Consider the following 19041-nt stretch of genomic DNA (forward strand, 5'->3'; position numbering starts at 1 on the left):
AATTAAGGGCCTCCCGGCAACAGGTGACATCGCAGATTGACATTTCATCTGTCAAGACCTTTTGACAGATGAAATATCAGCGTTTCACAGCTGTTTGAAGCTGTCAAACACTGACAATCTGTATTCTGAGTTAATTCCTTCCTCTCAGGATGATTTAGAGATCTCCCCGGAACAGAAAGCAGAATGCTGCAATTTTTGACAGCTCGCAGGCATTCTGCTTTCTGTGCCGGTGAGATGAGGGACTCCCGAGACCTGAAGGAAGGAAGGCGGCAAAGGTAAGTAAAGGTGTGTAAAACTTCTTTAAACACTTTACACACACCAAACACACTTACCTTTGCACTCATGCACCCATCACTCACCTGAACACCGGACATCTCGATCCCTCCAAGCCCTTCATCCCGACGGTCCGCCTCGCTAACTTGGCGTGGTTTGGAGCTGTCGGGAATCCCACACTTCAACATTAAAAATATGGATTAGGCTAAAAACACACAAATCCCCTTTCCGCCTCGGGGAGGCGGGTCCCAATGCGGGGCGGGTACCCGCCTCCTTTGAAACTGGCATGGAGGCGGGTTGGGTGCGGGATGGGTTCGTGCCCCCCGATTTCGGGATTTTAACCCCCCACACACCTCCAATCCCGACTCCACGGCCCAATGAAAATCCTGCCCATAATCTCTGCACCTGGTTTAACTTCATTCGGTATTTACTTTTAATGCATTTACGCAGCACCTTATGGCCATCTCTCAGAAACGCCCCACTGCCCCTCACTGGTTTATCAGGTGTTTTATATGCAGTTAAGCAGCTGTTAAAAGCTTCAGAAGCATGAATCCATTATCAGAGGGACTGACCACATCTTATTGGGACTGGCCACATTTCTAGTCTTAACACAACTGTCAAAGTGGTCAAATATTGCTACTGGAGTGAAACAGATTTCAAAAGGAAGAACACTGTAAACCTGCAACAACAAAAAAACCAGGGATAGTAACACTCTGAGAACTGAAAGTAGAAAATATACTTAACAATAATGCCTTGAGTTTACCATGCTATGGCGTGCTGAAACTGGTTCAAGGGTTTTGAAACTGATTCCAAAGGGAAGGATCAGTCATCAACATCAAAGTGAACTGCAACCCAATTTCAGCATAGCGTGAGGTCCTTAAGCTGTGTGCCAGTAACACATTATGAAGCGTAATGTCCAAAAATGGTACTGGTTGAGTTACAAAGGCAAAATACTGCGGATGCTGGAAATCTGAAGTATAAACAGAAAATGCTGGAAATACTCAGCAGGTCAGGCAGCATCTGTGGAGAGAGAAACAGAGTTAACGTGTCAGGTCGGCGACCTTTCGCCAGAACTGGAAAAAGTCAGAGATGTAACAGGTTTTAAGCAAGTGCAGAGGCTAGGAAAGGGGGGAGGGGAGGAAAGAATAAAAGGGAAGGTGACGTAAGAAAACTACTAGGCACTTGGTCTAAGCGTTAAACAAAGCTTTAATCAACTGTTTTACAACATGGAGGTCTAGTTGTGTCCTTCACTAGTTCCTGTTAAGAATGTCCTGCGCAAGCTGGGCCTGTGCCCGAGTATTTATACTCTCCCTGGACAGCGCCACCCGCAGGCTGCCCAGTATTCTTTCATAAGTCTTTCTTTCATGAATGACTGATTCATGTCAGAAGGTCTGTGATAGGATGGAAGGCAGGAGAGATTAAATGACAAAAGGGATGATGGTGCAAGGCAAAAGGGGGTAGTAATGGAACAAGTAAAGAAACAAAAGCTGGGTCTGGAGGAGCTGTAAATGGCAACAGAATCATCACCAGCACCTGCTGTCCGAAAAAATGGGAGCAGTGGTTATGGTCTGAAATTGTTGAACTCGATGTTGAGTCCAGAAGGCTGTAAAGTGCCTAATTGAAAGATGAGGTGCTGTTCCTCGAGCTTACGCTGAGCTTCAATAGAACAGTGTAAGAGGCCGAGGACAGAGAGGTCAGAGTAGGGGTGGGATGGAGAATTAAAATGACTAGTGACCAGAAGCTCAGGGTCACGCTTGCAGACTGAACAGAGGTGTTCCGCAAAGTGATCACCCAATCTACGTTTGGTCTCCCCAGTGTAGAGGAGACCGCATCGTGAGCAGCGAATACAGTATACTAGATTGCAAGAAGTACAAGTAAATCGCTGTTTCACCTGGAAGGGGTGTTTGGGGCCCTGGACAGTGGGAAAGGAGGAGGTGAAAGGGCAGGTGAAAGAACTGCTTGAGTTGTTCCATTGCAGGTGTGACAACAGTGCCTTGTGAGACTTTTTTGAGGAAACAGGTCTGGGAACATTGAAGGAAACAAATCAGTTCTAGCATAGCTCAGTTCACTTCAAAAACAGTTGGAGCCAGTCTCTCCCTCATGCGTCCATCTCCAGCCACATAAATACTGTGACAACAAGTGCAGGTCAGAGGCTAGGTATTCTGTGGCAAGTGTCTCACCTCTTGACTCCCCAAAGTCTTTCTACCATCTACAAGGTACAAATAAGGATGTGATGGAATACTCTCCACTTGCCTGGGTGAGTGCAGCTCCAACAACACTTAAGAAGCTCGACACCATCCAGGACAAAGCAGCCCACTTGATTGGCACCCCATCCACCACCTTAAACATTCACTCCCTCCAGAAACGTACCGTGACTGCAGTGTGTCATCTACAAGATGCACTGCAGCAACTAGCCAAGGCTCCTTTGGCAGCACCTCCCAAACCCGCAACCTCTTCCACCTAGAAGGACAAGGGCAGCAGACACATGGGAACACCACTACCTCCAAGTTCCCCTCTAAGTCACACACCATCCTGACTTGGAAATATATCGTCGTTCCTTCATCGTCGCTGGGTCAAAATCCTGTAACTCCCTCCCTAACAGCACTGTGGGAGTACCTTCACCGCACGGACTGCAGCGGTTCAAGAAAGCGGCTCACCAGCACCTTCTCAAGGGCAATTAGGGATGGGCAATAAATGCGGGCCTTGCCAGCGACGCCCAGATCCCATGAACGAATAAAAAAAAACCTGAGAGGATAGGCAAGGAGGACAAGATGCTCCTTACTTTGGTGTCAGAAGACGTATTTGCAAAACCAGATATCTTATTAATACCAGCCCCCTCCCATCCTCTTCTCCCTTGTGAGGTACTTTATTTTCATTAACAAAGGGTGTCAGCAGCAGCTCAGTGGTAGCACTCTAGTCTCTGAGTCAGAAGGTTGTGGGTTCAGAGACTTGATCGCATAATCCAGGCTGTCACAGTGCAGTACCAAGGGAGCGCTGCACTGTTGGAGATGCCATCTTTTGGATGAATTATTAAACGGAGGCCCTGTTTGTTCTCTCAAGTGGGTGCCAAAAATCCCGTGGCACTATTCCAAAGAACAGGGGAGTTCTCCCCGGTGACCCTGGTTAATAATTATCCCTCAACCAACACCTAAAATCAGATTATATGGTCGTTATCGCATTGCTGTTTGTGGGATCTTGCTGTGCGCAAATTGGCTGCTGCGTTTCCTACATTACAACAGTGACTACACTTCAAAAAATTACATCGCTGGCTGCAGAGCGCTTTGGGACGTCCTGAGGTTGAGAAAGCCGCTGTATAAATGCAAGTCTGTCTTTCTATTAAAATGTTCCCCTTCCTGTCCACATCATAACTTGTGAAGCTTGAGAGTTGGTCGACTTGGGTGTCATAACGCCGTGGACCTCCCAAAGAGTGGTGCAAGGCAAGTGCCTTAACCTCCATACTACAGGAAACTCTCGTTTAAATGGCACCTAAATATCCAGAATTCTCTATTAACCGGCAAAATTCTCACTCTGAAAACAACACCTCAATAACCGGCAATGTTGCCGAGTCCGAGTCCGAGTCTCCCGCGGTGGCCGAGTTAGTCAGTGGGGGTAGTTCTCCAAACTGCCACTACTCGGCTTCTTGGCGCTGTTGGAAGTCGGAACACCTCAATACCCCTGTAACAGGAGTCTGACTCTCCCGCGCTGCCGGTAGTCTCTTCTGATCCGCCATTTTACAGGGGTACTGTGTGTCTCCCACGCTGCTGGTAGTCATTGCATTGCATTGCATTACCCTCAACTGGCAGTACTGTACTTAATCAAGCATCTTCCACCATCCATTTAACACAACATTCTGTAGGTGAGTACTCAATTACTGTATACTGCACATTTCTTGATGTATTTTTTATTTTTCTTTGTTAAAAATAGCCTCGGTAGATAGCCCTCTCCGCCATCCGGAATTTTTGATCAATCGGCAACACGCCGGTCCCGTCGGTCTCGGATACCAAAGAGTTTCCTGTACTTGGCTCTCCCCTCCACCCCTTGAATGACGCGTCTTTTTTGTTGTGATACTTTTTATTGAACAGGAGAAAGCTGGCTGCCAGACTGCAGGAGGCTGAAGAAGCTGCTGAGGCTGCGCAGGCCCGAGCGGCTAGTCTGGAGAAATCTAAACAGAGACTTACAGGAGAGGTGGAAGACTTGACCATTGAGCTGGAAAAGGTACCGATAAAGAGGCTGCTACCCCAGAATAAAAACGGAGTTAAAAAGGGAATTGATCTCTTCCCTCCAACAGTACAGGTTGAGCGTCCCGAATCCGGCAACCTCGGGACCGAGGCCGAGCCGGTTTTTGGGGTTTTCCGGACTTCGGAACGTGTTTCTGATGTCCGAAGTCCAGAAACGCCCGAGCCCAGGTTGCGATATTACCGGACTTCAGACATCAGAAACATGTGACGAAGTCCGGAAATGCCTGGGCCCAGGTTGCGCTATTTCCGGTTTTTGGTAAGCCTCCCTCAGGGTTGTCCAGATTCCGGAACATTTTACGGATTCCGGACGACCCTGCCACCAATCGTCCCGGAGTCCGGATTCTGGAACATCCCGGATTCCGGAACTCCGGATTTTTGGAGGCTCAACCCGTACAAACACAGGCCAGGTAGGGTGGCCAACCCTCCTGAATTGCCCAGAGTCTCCAGGGAATGAAAGATTAATCTCCAGGACACCACTGCGAGCAACCTGGGGCATTAAAAAAAAAATTGCACCTTTTTGTTCAGTTTCGTTTATTAGTTATAAAAATATTGGAGAAGGATAAACAAAAAGGCTGTTTGACTGGGCAAGTGTGGTTTGGAGGTCATGTGACGAAACCTCCAGAATCCGTCCATCCAGGGTTGGCAGCCCTAAGACCAAGTGCCACGTCCAATGCATGGTTCACTGACCCGAATGCTCACCGGCAGTTGTAATTCCCCTCATGTTTCATTCGTCACACTCACAGGCACCCCCAAGAAGTTTTGAAGCCTAGTTAAATGAAATAGAGGCCCCTGTCTCTCTGGGGCTGTTTCGGTGTGGAATGTAACAAGTGCCGTCTGTTTTCAGTCAAATGCCGCCGCAGCGCTTCTGGACAAAAAGCAACGTTCCTTCGACAAAATGCTGTCAGAATGGCAGCAGAAATACGAAGAACTACAGGTCGAACTTGACAGCTCACAGAAGGAGTGCAGGAGCTATGTGACAGAAGTCTTCAAGCTTAAGACGGTCTATGAAGAGGTTATTGAACAGCTTGAGGTTGTGAAGAAGGATAATAAGAATCTGCAAGGTGGGAATCAGTCATTCATCATCAAACCTCTTCATTACAGAGGACGACCGGTGAATATTTTGATCCCCTTTAACAATCAAAGGGAGTCTTTCTACTCAACTCAAATCGAACGGGACCACATTGCAGTTAGAGCTTACCTCTGTATAGGCATGATGTAGGCACACACACACACACAATTACACTCGATTACACTCACACACTCAGACACATGCACACACACACACACACACACAATTAAACTCAGACACACACATTCAGACACAAACACTCAGACACAAAGGGCTGGATTTTATCTGCCGAGACGAGTTGGGGGCGGGACTGCTGCCTTCCGGGTTCTAGTCCCGCCCCCAGCGACGTCCGACACACGGACGCTGTTTTCCCCTGATTGGTGAGTTGATGACACTTCATCTGCCGGTTTTCTTAAAGGGACATGTAGCATTTATTTTTGATGGATGATCTGTCAGTGTTTGACAGAATTGAGGTGCTATCAAACACTGACAATCGCTGTACAAAGGTGAGCCCTTGCACCCAGGCTCTCCAATGACTCTCCTTAGGATAAAATAGATGGCAGCTGCAGGTGAGGTTTCAGAAGCGATTTGTCACTTCTCCCAATGAGGTGAGGCCATACAAACACTTCAAAGTTTGCCACCGACAGAAAAATCTAAACACATTAAACATGACTTTCCCAACATCTTACCTCTGATACTCACCAGTGTCCCATTGAATCCTTCACACCACTCCTGTAGCTGTTATCTATACACAAACATTGCAACAGACCCACAGCACGCCTCATTTACCCTGGCGGGGTTCCCCGACATCGGGAAGCCCGCAGCATAAGTCTCAAAATGGGAAAAAGCCTCTTAACTGCCTGTTAACTACCTGTTAACAGGCAGTTAAGTGGCTATAATCCTCTTCCCGCCGCTAGGAGTCGGGTCCTTGCGCAAATCAGGGACCCGACTCCCGGGAAGATTGTTTGGAGACGGGTTGGGAGCGCATTCGGGACCCGCTCCCATTCTTTTTGATTTTGCCAGCAGTCCCGCCTCCAAACTCGCCTCCGCAGGGCTGGTAAAATCCAACCCAAAGACTCAGACACATGCACTCAGGCACACACACACTGAGACACACACGTACGATCATGCTTACATGGCCAGTCCACTTTGTTTATCAGGTTTGTCGTGGTATAAATGTAGACGTGGAATCCAGAAGAAACATTTCCCATATACATTACAGATAAACAACATGTTTCACATTGGTCCGCTTTATTTGAAAATGTAAATCTTCAGTTCATTGTTAAAAACCAGCTAAAGCCTTTTTATTCCTCAATCCATTCTTACCACCAGCTTTCACACTTTTGATTCAATGCTGTCATTGACTGACTATCTAAAGCAGTGGGACCTGATACATAAATCTGATATTACAACTGACTGAAATGTAGCCACTTCAATTCTCAACTTCCTCTGTGACACTAATTTAAAGATTTTGATTTTTACTAGATTTTCATTCTGCCAGCCATGCTGTCGTGCAGTAAGTTACAGAAATGATTTAGGCGGCTGCTATGTCAATGAGGGAACCACAAACAATATTGTACCAAAAGGTCATGGTCTATTAGAAAGTGTTACAGCAAGGAGCCAGGGCACTTTGAATAATTTATTTTGCATGGCACTTCATTGTAGCAACCTCAAATCTACCACATTTCACCTTGTGAGGGAGAACTGTGTGAAGAGATCCCATGACTGTGCTGAAAGTTCACAATGCTACAACTTAAGTTGCACCACCTCCCAATAGAACCATATGGAGTCATGGGGTAATTTGGATTTTGTGCAATAGAGTTAAATGTGTGCGAGCGAACCTTTATTTCCATTGACTTCACTGGGAATAAAAATGGGGGAGGGATGTAAAACGGGCTGCCAACCCACTATCACCCATTTTACACTATCGCACAAAGTCAAAATCTACCCCATAACATTTCGTAGCACCGAAGGTGACCATTCGACCCATTGCGCCTATGCCAGCTCTCTGACAGACCTGCCTACTTAAGACGCATGCTTTTGCCCCTTTTCCATACCCCTTTAAGGCAGAAAATAGGGGAAGTGGCATGCCTTGCCTAGTAAACAAGGGATACATTATTTGCCCAAAGCACGACTTCTCCCTTAGTTACCTGGTCGCAGTTTTTGATGCGAATAATCACTCGGCTCAGATTTCACTGTGCAATTTTCTTGTGGTCCTTCAGAGGAGCTTAAAGAACTGGTGGATCAGCTCACTGAGGGTGGAAAGAGTGTGCACGAGCTGCTGAAACTGAAGAAAAAGCTGGAAATTCAAAAGGATGAACTTCAGCTGGCTCTGGAAGAGGCTGAAAGCTTACTGGAGGTAATGGAATCTGATACAGTGACTGTCACTCAAAGTTAACGTTTCAGTTGTAATAAAAATGTAAATGGTATTGCATGGAAGCATTAGCACGGTAATATAAGCTTGGGAACTGTCCAAAACATTTGTTTGTCCACAGCATGCGCTAGAAAAAGCTAATGTCTCATGTGGCCATTGTGGCTCATTTTAGAGCCAAGAGCATGCAAGATTGCATTTACGCAACTATAGTGTTTACGCCAAGTGGTTTTGCTTTGTATTGACACTACAGTTATAGTGTAGATGTAGACTGAATCCAGAGTCGGACCTTGACCTGACATCAGAACAAAGTGGAGGGAGTCTCACTCCACTTTGCTTGGGAGTCACTTCAGGCCCTCACCCACAGCTTTGAATTGATGCTATGCTTGTACTGTAAATGCAGCTACATGCCAGTTTATGGGTGAGAGGACTATCTGGACAAACTACACTATCATCCTTAGCTAGGTTGTCACATCAATTGACTGCCGACTCTTGTACTGCAGTTACTGAGTGACGTAATAAAACTCACTACGCACTTGGTTCGAGTATAAAGCAAGGCTTTAATCAACTTGTTTCAAAACATGGAGGTCTAGTTGTACTTCACTAGTTCCTGTCTTACAAAATGTCACTGGGCAAGCTGGGCCACGCCCGAGTATTTATACTCCTTGGACGGCGCCACCAGCTGGCCGTCCAGTGTTATTTCATGAGTCGTTTCTTCATGATGATGAGATTTATAACACTGAGTAGCTAAAATGCAATGGTAAAATGCTACAAATGTAAAATGTCATGCACGACAAAAGCCCAGCATCTTGCTGATTCAGTAATGCCAGAACTCAGTCAGTTTTTAGGTCAGATTTGGGAAACGGTGGCCTCCTGCCTCACCAGGAATGAGCAAGGTCATGCAATCACTTCCAGCCCTACATCACACACCATTCCTCTGATTCTAGCCTTGGTGTGCATCCCAAACTCCTTCACCCACCGCAGGTGAAAGAGCCCTCATCCGTCTCAGCCCTTCTCTCTGGAAGTCTCCACCTTCCTCAAAATCCAAAGTTTTCGACCAAGTTGTTGATCACACCTCCGATTCACTCCCTTCCTGGCTGAATCCTTGCTTACCTCAATTTGTGAGGTGCCTGGAGACTTTTTCTTATGCTATAGGTCCTGTATAAGAGCAAGTCGTGGCTGTTTTATACTTCATCCGGTGAACTTTCTTTTCTTTACTGACTGGATTCGGTTGGTCTTTGTCTATAGACAGAGGAGGCCAAGGTGATCCGCGTTCAGCTGGAATTGGCACAGGTGAAGGCAGACATCGAGAGGAGAATCCATGAGAAAGAAGAAGAATTTGAAACCACAAGGTATGCAGTGTGATAAAATTACTGTAATTCTACACTTTTTAAAAGTACACCTAATTTTGGTTTAAGCTAGATTATTACAACAATTTAAGAATTATTCTCTGCACTTGTCATTTTAACCATTGGAATTATTGAGCATTATTCAGTGGTTGAGGATCCCTGATTATAATCGCTCCACCATTGGTGGCCGTGCCTTCTGTTGCCTAGGCCCGAAGCTCTGGAATTCCCTGCCTAAACCTGTCCGCCTCTCTACCTATCTTTCCTCCTTTAAGATGCTCCTTAAAATCTATCTCTTTGACCAAGCTTTTGGTCATCTGCCGTAATTTATCGTTATGTGGCTCGGTGTCAATTTTTTTGTCTTAAAATACTCCTGTGCAGCGCCGTGGGACTTTTTACGATGTTAAAAGTGCTATATAAATACAAGTTGTTGTTGGGTAAAATGATAAGTGCAAGGAACATATACATTTTCTTTTCTTTTCCAAAGTATTTGGACCCAGCGACTTGTCCAGGGGGAGGGGGATTCACAACTGTCCGGTGTGGACCACTCTAACCTTACAAAGATGAATGTTCAAAGTAAAATAGTCGCAACAGCAGTGAACTGAAATTAAAAAAAACCCTCAGAGCAAGTGCTTTGCCACTGGCACACGTTGCTGAAATGAAACAATGCAGATGAACCCTTTAAAGTACTGAATGGGCTGGATTTTGTCAATGGGGACGTGATGGAGGCGGGACTCCCACTTTTTGGGTTGTAGTCCCGCCTCCATCGACTTGTGGCCAACCCATGCGATTTTCCCTTGATTGACCTTGTTAAGCCCACCCAGCGGGCTCAGCAGGCCAATTAAGGGACACCCGGTTACTGGTGACGTCAGCGATTGACATTTCATCTGTCAAGAGCTTTAGACAGATGAAAAATCAGCATTTGACAGCTCTGTGAAGCTGTCAAACACTGACAATCTGTCTTTTAACTTGAGTCCTTCTCCACAGACTCAGTTAGAAATCTCTCCAGAACAGAAAGCTGAATGCTGCAGCTTTTGACAGCTCGCAGCCATTCTGCTTTCTGTGCCGGTGAGATGAGGGACTCCTGAGACCTGAAGGAAGGAAGCCTGCATTCATAAGTAAAGGTAAGTAAAACTTATTTAAACACTTTACACACACCAAACACACTTACCTCTACACACATGCACCCATCACTCACCTGAACACCGGACATCTCGAACCCTCCAAGCCCTTCAGCCCGATGGTCCGCCTCGCTAACTTGGCGTGGTTTGGAGCCGTCGGGTAGCCCACACTTCAGGAATAAAAATAGGGATTAGGCCAAAAACTGCCTGTTAACTACCTGTTAACAGGCAATTAATTGGCACTAATCCCCTTCCCACCTCGGGGAGGTGGCTCCCAGCACAGGTTGGGTACCCGCCTCCTGGGAAACGGGCATGGAGGCGGGTTGGGGGCAGGACGGGTTCGTGCCTCCCGATTCTGCAATTTTCCCCCCACTCCCGCCTCCAAACCCACCTCCACGGGGCTTGGAAATTTGAGCCCATTGTCTTTTTGAACTTGCACGTTTGTTAGCTGTCAAAAACGATTTTTCTATGGACCACTGCAACCTTCCACTATTGATCTAATCGCATCCATTTAATACTTTGTTCCTGCACACCCACACCACTCACCTTTCTCTTTCAACAGGGAAGGTTGCACGGTGTTGGGTGCAGACATCTCCACACGACATTCCGCCACTGTTGATCACTGCTGATAAGGTTTCAAATGCTGCCTTTTCCTATGAATTTACAGAAAGAACCATCAGCGTGCCATCGAATCACTGCAGGCCAGCTTAGAGGTCGAGTCCAAGGGCCGCGCTGAGGCGCTCAGGCTGAAGAAGAAAATGGAGACCGACGTGAACGAGATGGAGATCCAACTTGAACACGCAAACAAAAACAACGTGGAGTTGGTCAAGACCCTAAAGAAAATCCAGCAGCAGCTCAAGGTAGAGATGAGTTGAAGCTTTTTGCTTCATTGCAATATTATTATTGTTGGATCCGTGGTTCAGTGGATAAATAATTACACGGATGCTGTACATAAACAAATAACAGGTCTTTACTGGAGGAGGGTCATCTCTAGACTGGGGTACAGAGGCATGCACACAGCTTATATACCGGTGTGGTTACTGCCGGTACTACAGTATACAGGAGCTGTAAAAAGTAGTTCTGACTTAAAGCACATACACTACAATTATAATCTTGTCTTGCCAGAATAGTTAGTGGTTTCATGTTAAGGAGGTATGGAGCAAGACTGAGATAATTGGAATAAGATAATTACAAACCTACACCCATAAAGGCTTATTAACTATGGTAGGATTAGAAATGCCTTTACAACAACAACAATTTGCATTTATATAGCGCCTTTAACGTAGTAAAAACGTCCCAAGGCACTTCACAGGAGCGTTATCAAACAAAATTTGACACCGAGCCACATAAAGAGATATTTAGGACAGGTGAGGAGTGTCTTAAAGGAGGCAGAGATGTTTAGAGAGGGAATTCCAGAGCTTAGGGCCGAGGCAGCTGAAGGCAGGGCCGCCACTAGTGGAGCGAAGATGATCGGGGATGCGCAAGAGGCCAGAATTGGAGGAGCGCAGAGATCTCGGTGGGTTGTCAGGCTGCAGGAGGTTACAGACATGGAGAGAGACGAGGGCATGGAGGGATTTGAAAACAAGGGTAATCATTTTTAAGCCAAGGCGTTACCTGACCTGGAGTCAATGTAGGTCAGCGAGCATACATTGGCACGTTCAACAATCTCACTGCTGACAGAATAAAATTAATCCTCTTGCCCCCTCAGGAAACACAAGCACAAATGGATGAGGATGCACGCCGACACGAGGAACTGCGCGAACAGTACAATCTATCGGAACGGCGCATTAGCCTTCTGCAGACAGAACTGGAGGAACACCGCAACACTCTGGAATCCAGCGAGCGATCTCGCAAGCTCACAGAACAGGAGTTGGTGGAAATCACTGAACGGTACAATGAACTCAATGTGCAGGTAACTACAGGAGACAAGTAATCATAAACTATTAAAGATAACTAATATAAAATTATTGTGTCAACATTTTGAGGAAGCAATGGAGTCACACACCAATACCTGCAAGCAAAACAAAGACATTTTCAAGATGATGTTTCACTGTCATAATAACTTTGTAGAGGACCTGGTTTTGAATTCAGACCAAAACGATGGTTTCAAAACTCCTCTCCACTCTGCCTACATGGGTCCTAACTGAAATGAGTTTGAACAGTTTCAGTATAGCTCCTAAAGAGTACAAACCTGCAGGACAAAGTTGTCTGCAAGTTACGACTCGTAAGCATCGTTCTGATGTGGTATGGTTGCACCTTCTGAGATTGTAGTTAAGGCTCAATGGTGCTGAAATAGCGTTGTGCAATGTTGTAATATATTGCGGGAGGGCGTGGGGCGCAATGGGTGGGTAAAACGGGCGGAAGAGATCTGACCAGAGCGGAAAATCTTTTTTTTGTAAGTGGTCAACTAATCAAACTGGACGGAATAAACTAAGTGTCTGTTCAAACTTTCTATTTTCTTCCCCTTTAGAACAGCACTTTGTTGGTGTATAAACGTAAACTAGAAGGGGATCTTCAGACACTCACAAATGAGCATGAAGAATTGATCCATGAGTTCCGTTCTGCCGATGAGAATGCTAAGAAGGCCATGAGTGATGTAGGTTGACAGTCTTGGATCACTACACAACTTAGCTGTTCTTGTTAACTGTGAGAAAATATGAGTGTGTTGTTCGTATGGTCTCATTGTGCTGAGGCAATTTTATTTGTAAGTAAATCAAAATTCAACTTTTATTTCCATCCAACCGAGAATCAGACATCTTCTTAAAAAGGAAACCATTTCCCATTGCATTATTACTGTTATTTTGTAATGGTGATGTTGAGTAGTATTGAGTGTGATATACCGTTGTTTTAAAAGACCACAATATTGAGTGCATATGACCATTTTCTTGCTCCTGATACCCAGAATTGGAGAGTTTGTTTAGAATGATTGCTGTTGAGTCAGTCTAAATTGCAGTAGACCTCTCGGGTGATGATATAGTTTGGCTCTAACAGGATATGTTTAAAATATAGATCGTTCACAATTCCTTCAATTTCTTCTTTTTTTTGTTTAACCAGGCTGCCCGCATGGCTGAGGAGCTGCACCAAGAACAGGAACATTGCATGCACCTGGAGAAGATAAAGAAGAACTTTGAGATTCAGATCAAGGATCTTCAGGTTAAGCTGGAGGAATCTGAACAACTTGCCCTAAAGAGTGGTCGGCGCATCATCCTGAAACTGGAGACCAAGGTGAGGAGAGCAATTGGATAGCGATTGGTGTGCCCAGTTACCACAGAAAATGGTTCAGCTTCAGACCCTATTATTTCATTGTACTACAAAACTGAGAAGTTAAAGAGAAGAAAAAGATCCAAATTAACACATGGCCCATTAATTAATATATTAATAGGAATACAGAGAGTTCGTATTTATTGTGTATTTTTACATGTTAATATCTGCTTTTAGCACTCAATTGAGATGAATACACTTCTGGGACAAACCTAAATTATTACTTCATTAGAATATATGTATTTGTAAAAGAAGATTCTGATCAAATTGAAAGCATCCCAGAATATTAAATTTGACCTGCTAGTTGGAACGTTTGATCCTATTGGCCCTTAGAAATGGCTATCTGGTTGTAATGTTTCCTACATTGCTGTAAAGAGATTTGGGATGTCCTGAGGTCGTGAAGGGTGCTATATAAATGAAAATTCTTCCTTTCTTTCTCTTCTTTCTGGTCAACTGGTCCTCAATCCTCAAGAAAGCCAGCGTTATTCCTGTTGAGTGAGAAACATTATATTTATTCCGTATTTCTTTGGTGTGCTTTAGATTAAGGAACTGGAGTCCGAATTGGACATTGAGCAGAAACGGCATGTTGAAACGGTGAAGAACCTGCGTAAGAATGAGCGGCGCCTGAAGGAGCTGATCTTCCAGACTGACGAAGATCATAAGACTAACCAGCGCATGCAGGAACTGGTGGAGAAACTGCAGAACAAGCTGAAGAGCTACAAGAGGCAGATTGAGGAGTCTGTAAGTGATCTGCTCAACACTGTCCTTGCAACAGTATTAAAAAAAACAAATCAACTAAAGCAATTATTCTAAATGGATTAGCTCGGGAAATTCCTCCCTCTATACCCCTCTGCCTCTCCAACTCCCTCTTTACCTTCAAGGCTATCCTTAAAACCCACCTCTTTGCCCTAGTTTTTTGATTACCCCTCCTAAACATCTCCTTCCTTGGCTCGGCATGCATTTTTTAAAAATTATGCTTCTGTGACGCACCTTGGGACATTAGAAGTATTGTAAAAATGCAGTTGTTATGGTTGGCAATATCTGTGCGTGTATTTCTGGCAATGCAATTATACTTTTTAACAGATTAATCTGATAATACAGAGCACACTACCTGAGTAATCTGAATTTTGAACTGTCCAATCAGAAAGCTGTTTGATTCATTAGATATTTTGGATTGGAAACGGCCACTCAGAAATTCCAAATACATTGTATTTTATAAATAATGGTGCCGTTTTCTTGTTTTCTTGGTTGCTGTAACTATAGATCACTGAAAATTCTCGGGTCACGATCCGGGCAGCTATGCTGGGTGTGTGTCCAACGGCGTTCTCCAGTGCTGACCATGTTAGAGATTGACTCAGCCAAAGTTCCTATCAGCCCCCTAAGAAAGGGAACCAATGTACCCACTGACATGAATCAGTCATTCATGAAAGAAAGACTTATGAAATAATATTGAGCGGCCTACAGGTGGCGCTGTCCAGGGAGAGTATAAATACTCGGGCACAGGCCCAGCTTGCGCAGGACATTCTTAACAGGAACTAGTAAAGGACGCAACTAAACCTCCATGTTGTAAAACAGTTGATTAAAGCTTTGTTTAACGCTTAGACCAAGTGCCTAGTAGTTTTCTTACGTCACCCACATTTTAATTTCTAAATTTGCTGATTCTACAAAGGTTGAGCCCACTGCCCTGGCCTGGACTCCACTAGAGGGGCTCACATCCGGCCTTGTGGAAGTCAGTACGTCTCTCCACTCCCTCGGCCTACCAGCAGCCACAGAAAAGCTGGGTCTCAAATGAGCCTCTGAAGCAGGAAATGAGGGCATCCCTGGCACTGGCCATCATTCACCTTGTATGGGGTTTGAGGACGGAAATTCCGCCCTTTACAAGGCAGTGAAGAAATTCCAGAAAAAAGGCGCCGCACCAAGTCTCCACCATCTGCCTGGGGTTTCCACCAGTCTCTCGCTGGAGTTACAGCGGGAAACCAGCAGAACCGCGCCACCCCGCCACCCCACCAGCAGAATTTCAAGGCCATAGTATTACTCGCATTTGATGACGAACCTTCGAAATAATGAGGCAAAGTTGACAGTTTTTTCTTTGATTTCACAGGAGGAACAGGCTAACCAGAGCCTGGCAAAATACAGGAAAACTGTGCACGAGCTTGATGATGCAGAGGAGCGCGCCGGGATGGCAGAATGTGCTCTGAACAAACTCCGCACCAGGAACCGGGTTTCTGCGAGCAAAAGCTACAGCTCCGTCGAGGTCATCCAGGTGTCTTCCAAATCCACCGCGGAGGAGTAGACAGATGCTCTTTCTATTGCAGCCGGTAACTTCAACTTTTGTGATTGTGTCGAACCACATTTAAAAGACACGTTCAAAAAAATGGCTTGTCTTGATGACTTTTTAATTAGTTATTTGCTTCAGTGTCCTTTCCTGGCTAGTTGTGTATCAGTGAGGATAGCTCCTTTGCAGCTTGGTCCAGCAGACGCCAATTATATGTCTGTTTCACCTTGTCATTTCTTTCCTTAATTGCTGGCTTAGGCGTCAGCCGTGGTTCATTTGGCAGCACTCCCTGAGTCAGAAGGTCGCGGGTTCAAGAAACTTGAGCACATAATGCACGTTGGCACTCCAGCGCTGCACTGTCGGAGGTTCCATCTTTCTGATGAGATGTTAAACCGAGGCCCCGTCTGCCCTCTCGGGTGAACGTAATAGATCCCATTATCTGGAGGAAGAGGTGGGGCGTTCTCCCCGGTGTCCTGTCCAATATTTATTCCTCAATCAACATCAATAAAACAGATTACCTGGTCATACATTTCATTGCTGTTTGGGGGAGCTTGCTGTGCGCAAATTGGCTGCCGCGTTTCCCACATTGCAGCGGTGACTATGCTTGAAAAAGTACTTCATTGGCTGTAAAGAGCTTTGGGACTCACTGCACTCATCCAGTGAGCATGGTGGTGGGTTAGACGAGAGTTATTTCAGCCCATATAACTATTTATTTTAATTTGTTTTTAAGGGATGTGGGCATCACTGGCAAGGCCAGCATTTATTGCCCACCCCTAATTGCCCTTGAGAAGGTGGTGGTGAGCCGCCTTCTTGAACCGCTGCAGTCCGTGTGGTGAAGGTACACCCACAGCGCTGGTAGGGAGGGAGTTCCAGGATTTTTGACCCAGTGACGATGAAGGATCAGCGATATACTTCTAAATCAGGATGATGTGTGACTTGGAGGGGAACTTGGAGGTGGTGGTGTTCCCATGCGCCTGCTGCCCTTGTCCTTCTATGTGGAAGAGGTCGCGAGTTTGGGAGGTGCTGCCAAAGAAGCCATTAGCAAGTTGCTGCAGTGCATCTTGTAGATGGTGCACACTGCAGCCACGGTGCACCGGTGGTGGAGGGAGTGAATGTTTAAGGTGGTGGATGGGGTGCCAATCAAGCGGGCTGCATTGTCCTGGATGGTGTCAAGCTTCTTGAGTGTTGTTGGAGCTGCACTCATCCAGGCAAATGGAGAGTATTCCATCACACTCCTTACTTGTGCCTTGCAGATGGTGCTAAGCATGTAGTAGCATTGATGTTGAGGTCATGGAGACACGCCCAGATAGATCGGTGGGGAAATGCTCTACATAGTGCAGCATTGAGCAATAAGCACCAGGAAGATCGGCTCCCTTGTCTGTACTGAGCGAGCCAAGCTAGTCAGCACTGGGGAGTTGCAGTCCCACAGTGTCCCTGGGGGTGATGGGTCTGTGGAATCTGAGCTCCTTCTTTCAGTCACTGTTCAAAGGTTTCCCCCTGATGGGTCACTAAGTACCTGTGGAACCATACCCAGCCACCTTCAGGGGACTAAATCTAGGGCAAAACATTATAAGAAAAAAAAAAGCCAAAGAAGGACCTTCAGCAAATTCTCCTAGGTGAAGAACATGACGTGCTAAATGGTAAGTGTAGAGTGCTTGGGGAGGAACTGGTGACTTTGAACCCCTGGTTCCTAAAGCTCTCCACCACTGGGGTTTTCCTCGCATCATGTCTGGGTCTGTTGAAGACTAATTGAAAGAGATTGATCGCTGTGATTAGTCAGCAGCTCCATTATCGTTGCATCATGCGACTACCAGGATGGTAGAAAGTGAACTAGATGGACCGAGGTCTTTTGTCGTCTAGCAATTCCTGTGTTCCTCTCAAAGCTACGCAAAGCTCAGGGCCCATAAATGAGAGAAGAACTGCAAAATATAAGATTAAAATGTAAAGAGCTGGATGTTGTGCTGAAGAGATTTCCATCAAACTTAAACACGTTTCATTCGCTTTCAGGGTTATGCGTGTCTTCCACGACAGCTGTCAGTCATTCAGTTGAAGACGATGTCTGCTAAAAAGCTTCCAGCCTTTTCAAAGGATGCTGAAATATTTATTGTCAAAAGTGAAGAAAGAGCTCTCTTTTACTAACTTGTTGAGTTAATTTGAACAGTTGCATTGTGTTCCATCCTGTGTGATGTGGGCAAATATCTGCATCAGTAATGTTGACAGTTAGAAAGGAAGTTTGCTATCTCAAGTCAAGGATAGAGTGTGCAATTCTCTGTATAACCTGGCTGATTGTGTAAATACCCGGCCATACATCCCAATTACCTGAGTAAATGTATAGTTCAGTCATGAGCTCTGTGTAGTCGTTACTTATTGTTTTTGTGTTCATTCAACGGGAATGATCAACGGGATTCCGATTCATAGAAACTAAAATCATTCTTCGAAACTTGCTCTTGCCGACATTTTGATGACTGGGTAAAATATCAACCTGGTAGGAAAATAAAACGGCTCTGAATTTGCGGTCAGAGGCTTCACAGGGTGGGGGAAACGCCACTGATTCGCAGCTAAAATGCCCACGTACCTGGTGGTCTGGGAGGTACGGGGGCTCGCGGTCCCGGGCCTCTCCGGGTACCCGCGGGTAGAGGCCCACGTATCCCAGGGGGCTCAGGCAGTTCGCAAGCGCCCCTGGGATCACGTGGGCCGGCCCAACCAATAAAAGAAGGGAATCCCCATTCATGCTTATGGGGATTCCGTATGTACAGAAACCCCACAGGCATGAATGGGAATACCCCAAAAAATACATGTACACATCAAATAAATAAAATAGGAAAATTACCTATTTAAACTTAATTAAAATGCCATTAATTAAATATTTAAAACAAAAATGTATTTTTTTGAAAAATAATTTTAAATGTTTTAAAGGGGCTAAAGATAAACTTACCTTATTGCACAGGTTTTTTAAATGTATAAATGATTGATTTTTTTTTAACTCTTCTGCTGGTAAAAGAATTTCACGGGCATTCGCTGGGCAGAAGTTGGGCAAATAGCTCAACTCTCCGCCCGCGGATGCTCGTTTCCCAGGGATGTGGAGGA

General features: G+C 45.5%; 1 protein-coding gene across 1 annotated transcript in view; it reads left to right on the forward strand.

Annotated features, from left to right (window-relative positions):
- LOC147110378 (putative uncharacterized protein MYH16) overlaps positions 1-18300 on the forward strand; it is a 36308-nt gene extending 18008 nt beyond the window's left edge. Inside the window, exons 14-24 of the mRNA XM_086000324.1 lie at positions 4356-4488; positions 5356-5572; positions 7803-7939; positions 9200-9303; positions 11086-11278; positions 12127-12330; positions 12889-13014; positions 13473-13643; positions 14220-14420; positions 15781-15997; positions 17962-18300. Of these exons, the coding sequence (XP_085856450.1) occupies positions 4356-4488; positions 5356-5572; positions 7803-7939; positions 9200-9303; positions 11086-11278; positions 12127-12330; positions 12889-13014; positions 13473-13643; positions 14220-14420; positions 15781-15972 (1678 nt within the window). The 3' untranslated portion in view covers positions 15973-15997; positions 17962-18300. The remainder of the gene's footprint in view (positions 1-4355; positions 4489-5355; positions 5573-7802; positions 7940-9199; positions 9304-11085; positions 11279-12126; positions 12331-12888; positions 13015-13472; positions 13644-14219; positions 14421-15780; positions 15998-17961) is intronic.
- The last annotated feature ends 741 nt before the right edge of the window (positions 18301-19041 follow it).

This window comes from Somniosus microcephalus, chromosome 11 (assembly GCF_052327205.1).
Source record: "Somniosus microcephalus isolate GS21.2 chromosome 11, FLI_Smic_1.0, whole genome shotgun sequence".
In the NCBI taxonomy this organism is placed as follows: domain Eukaryota; kingdom Metazoa; phylum Chordata; class Chondrichthyes; order Squaliformes; family Somniosidae; genus Somniosus; species Somniosus microcephalus.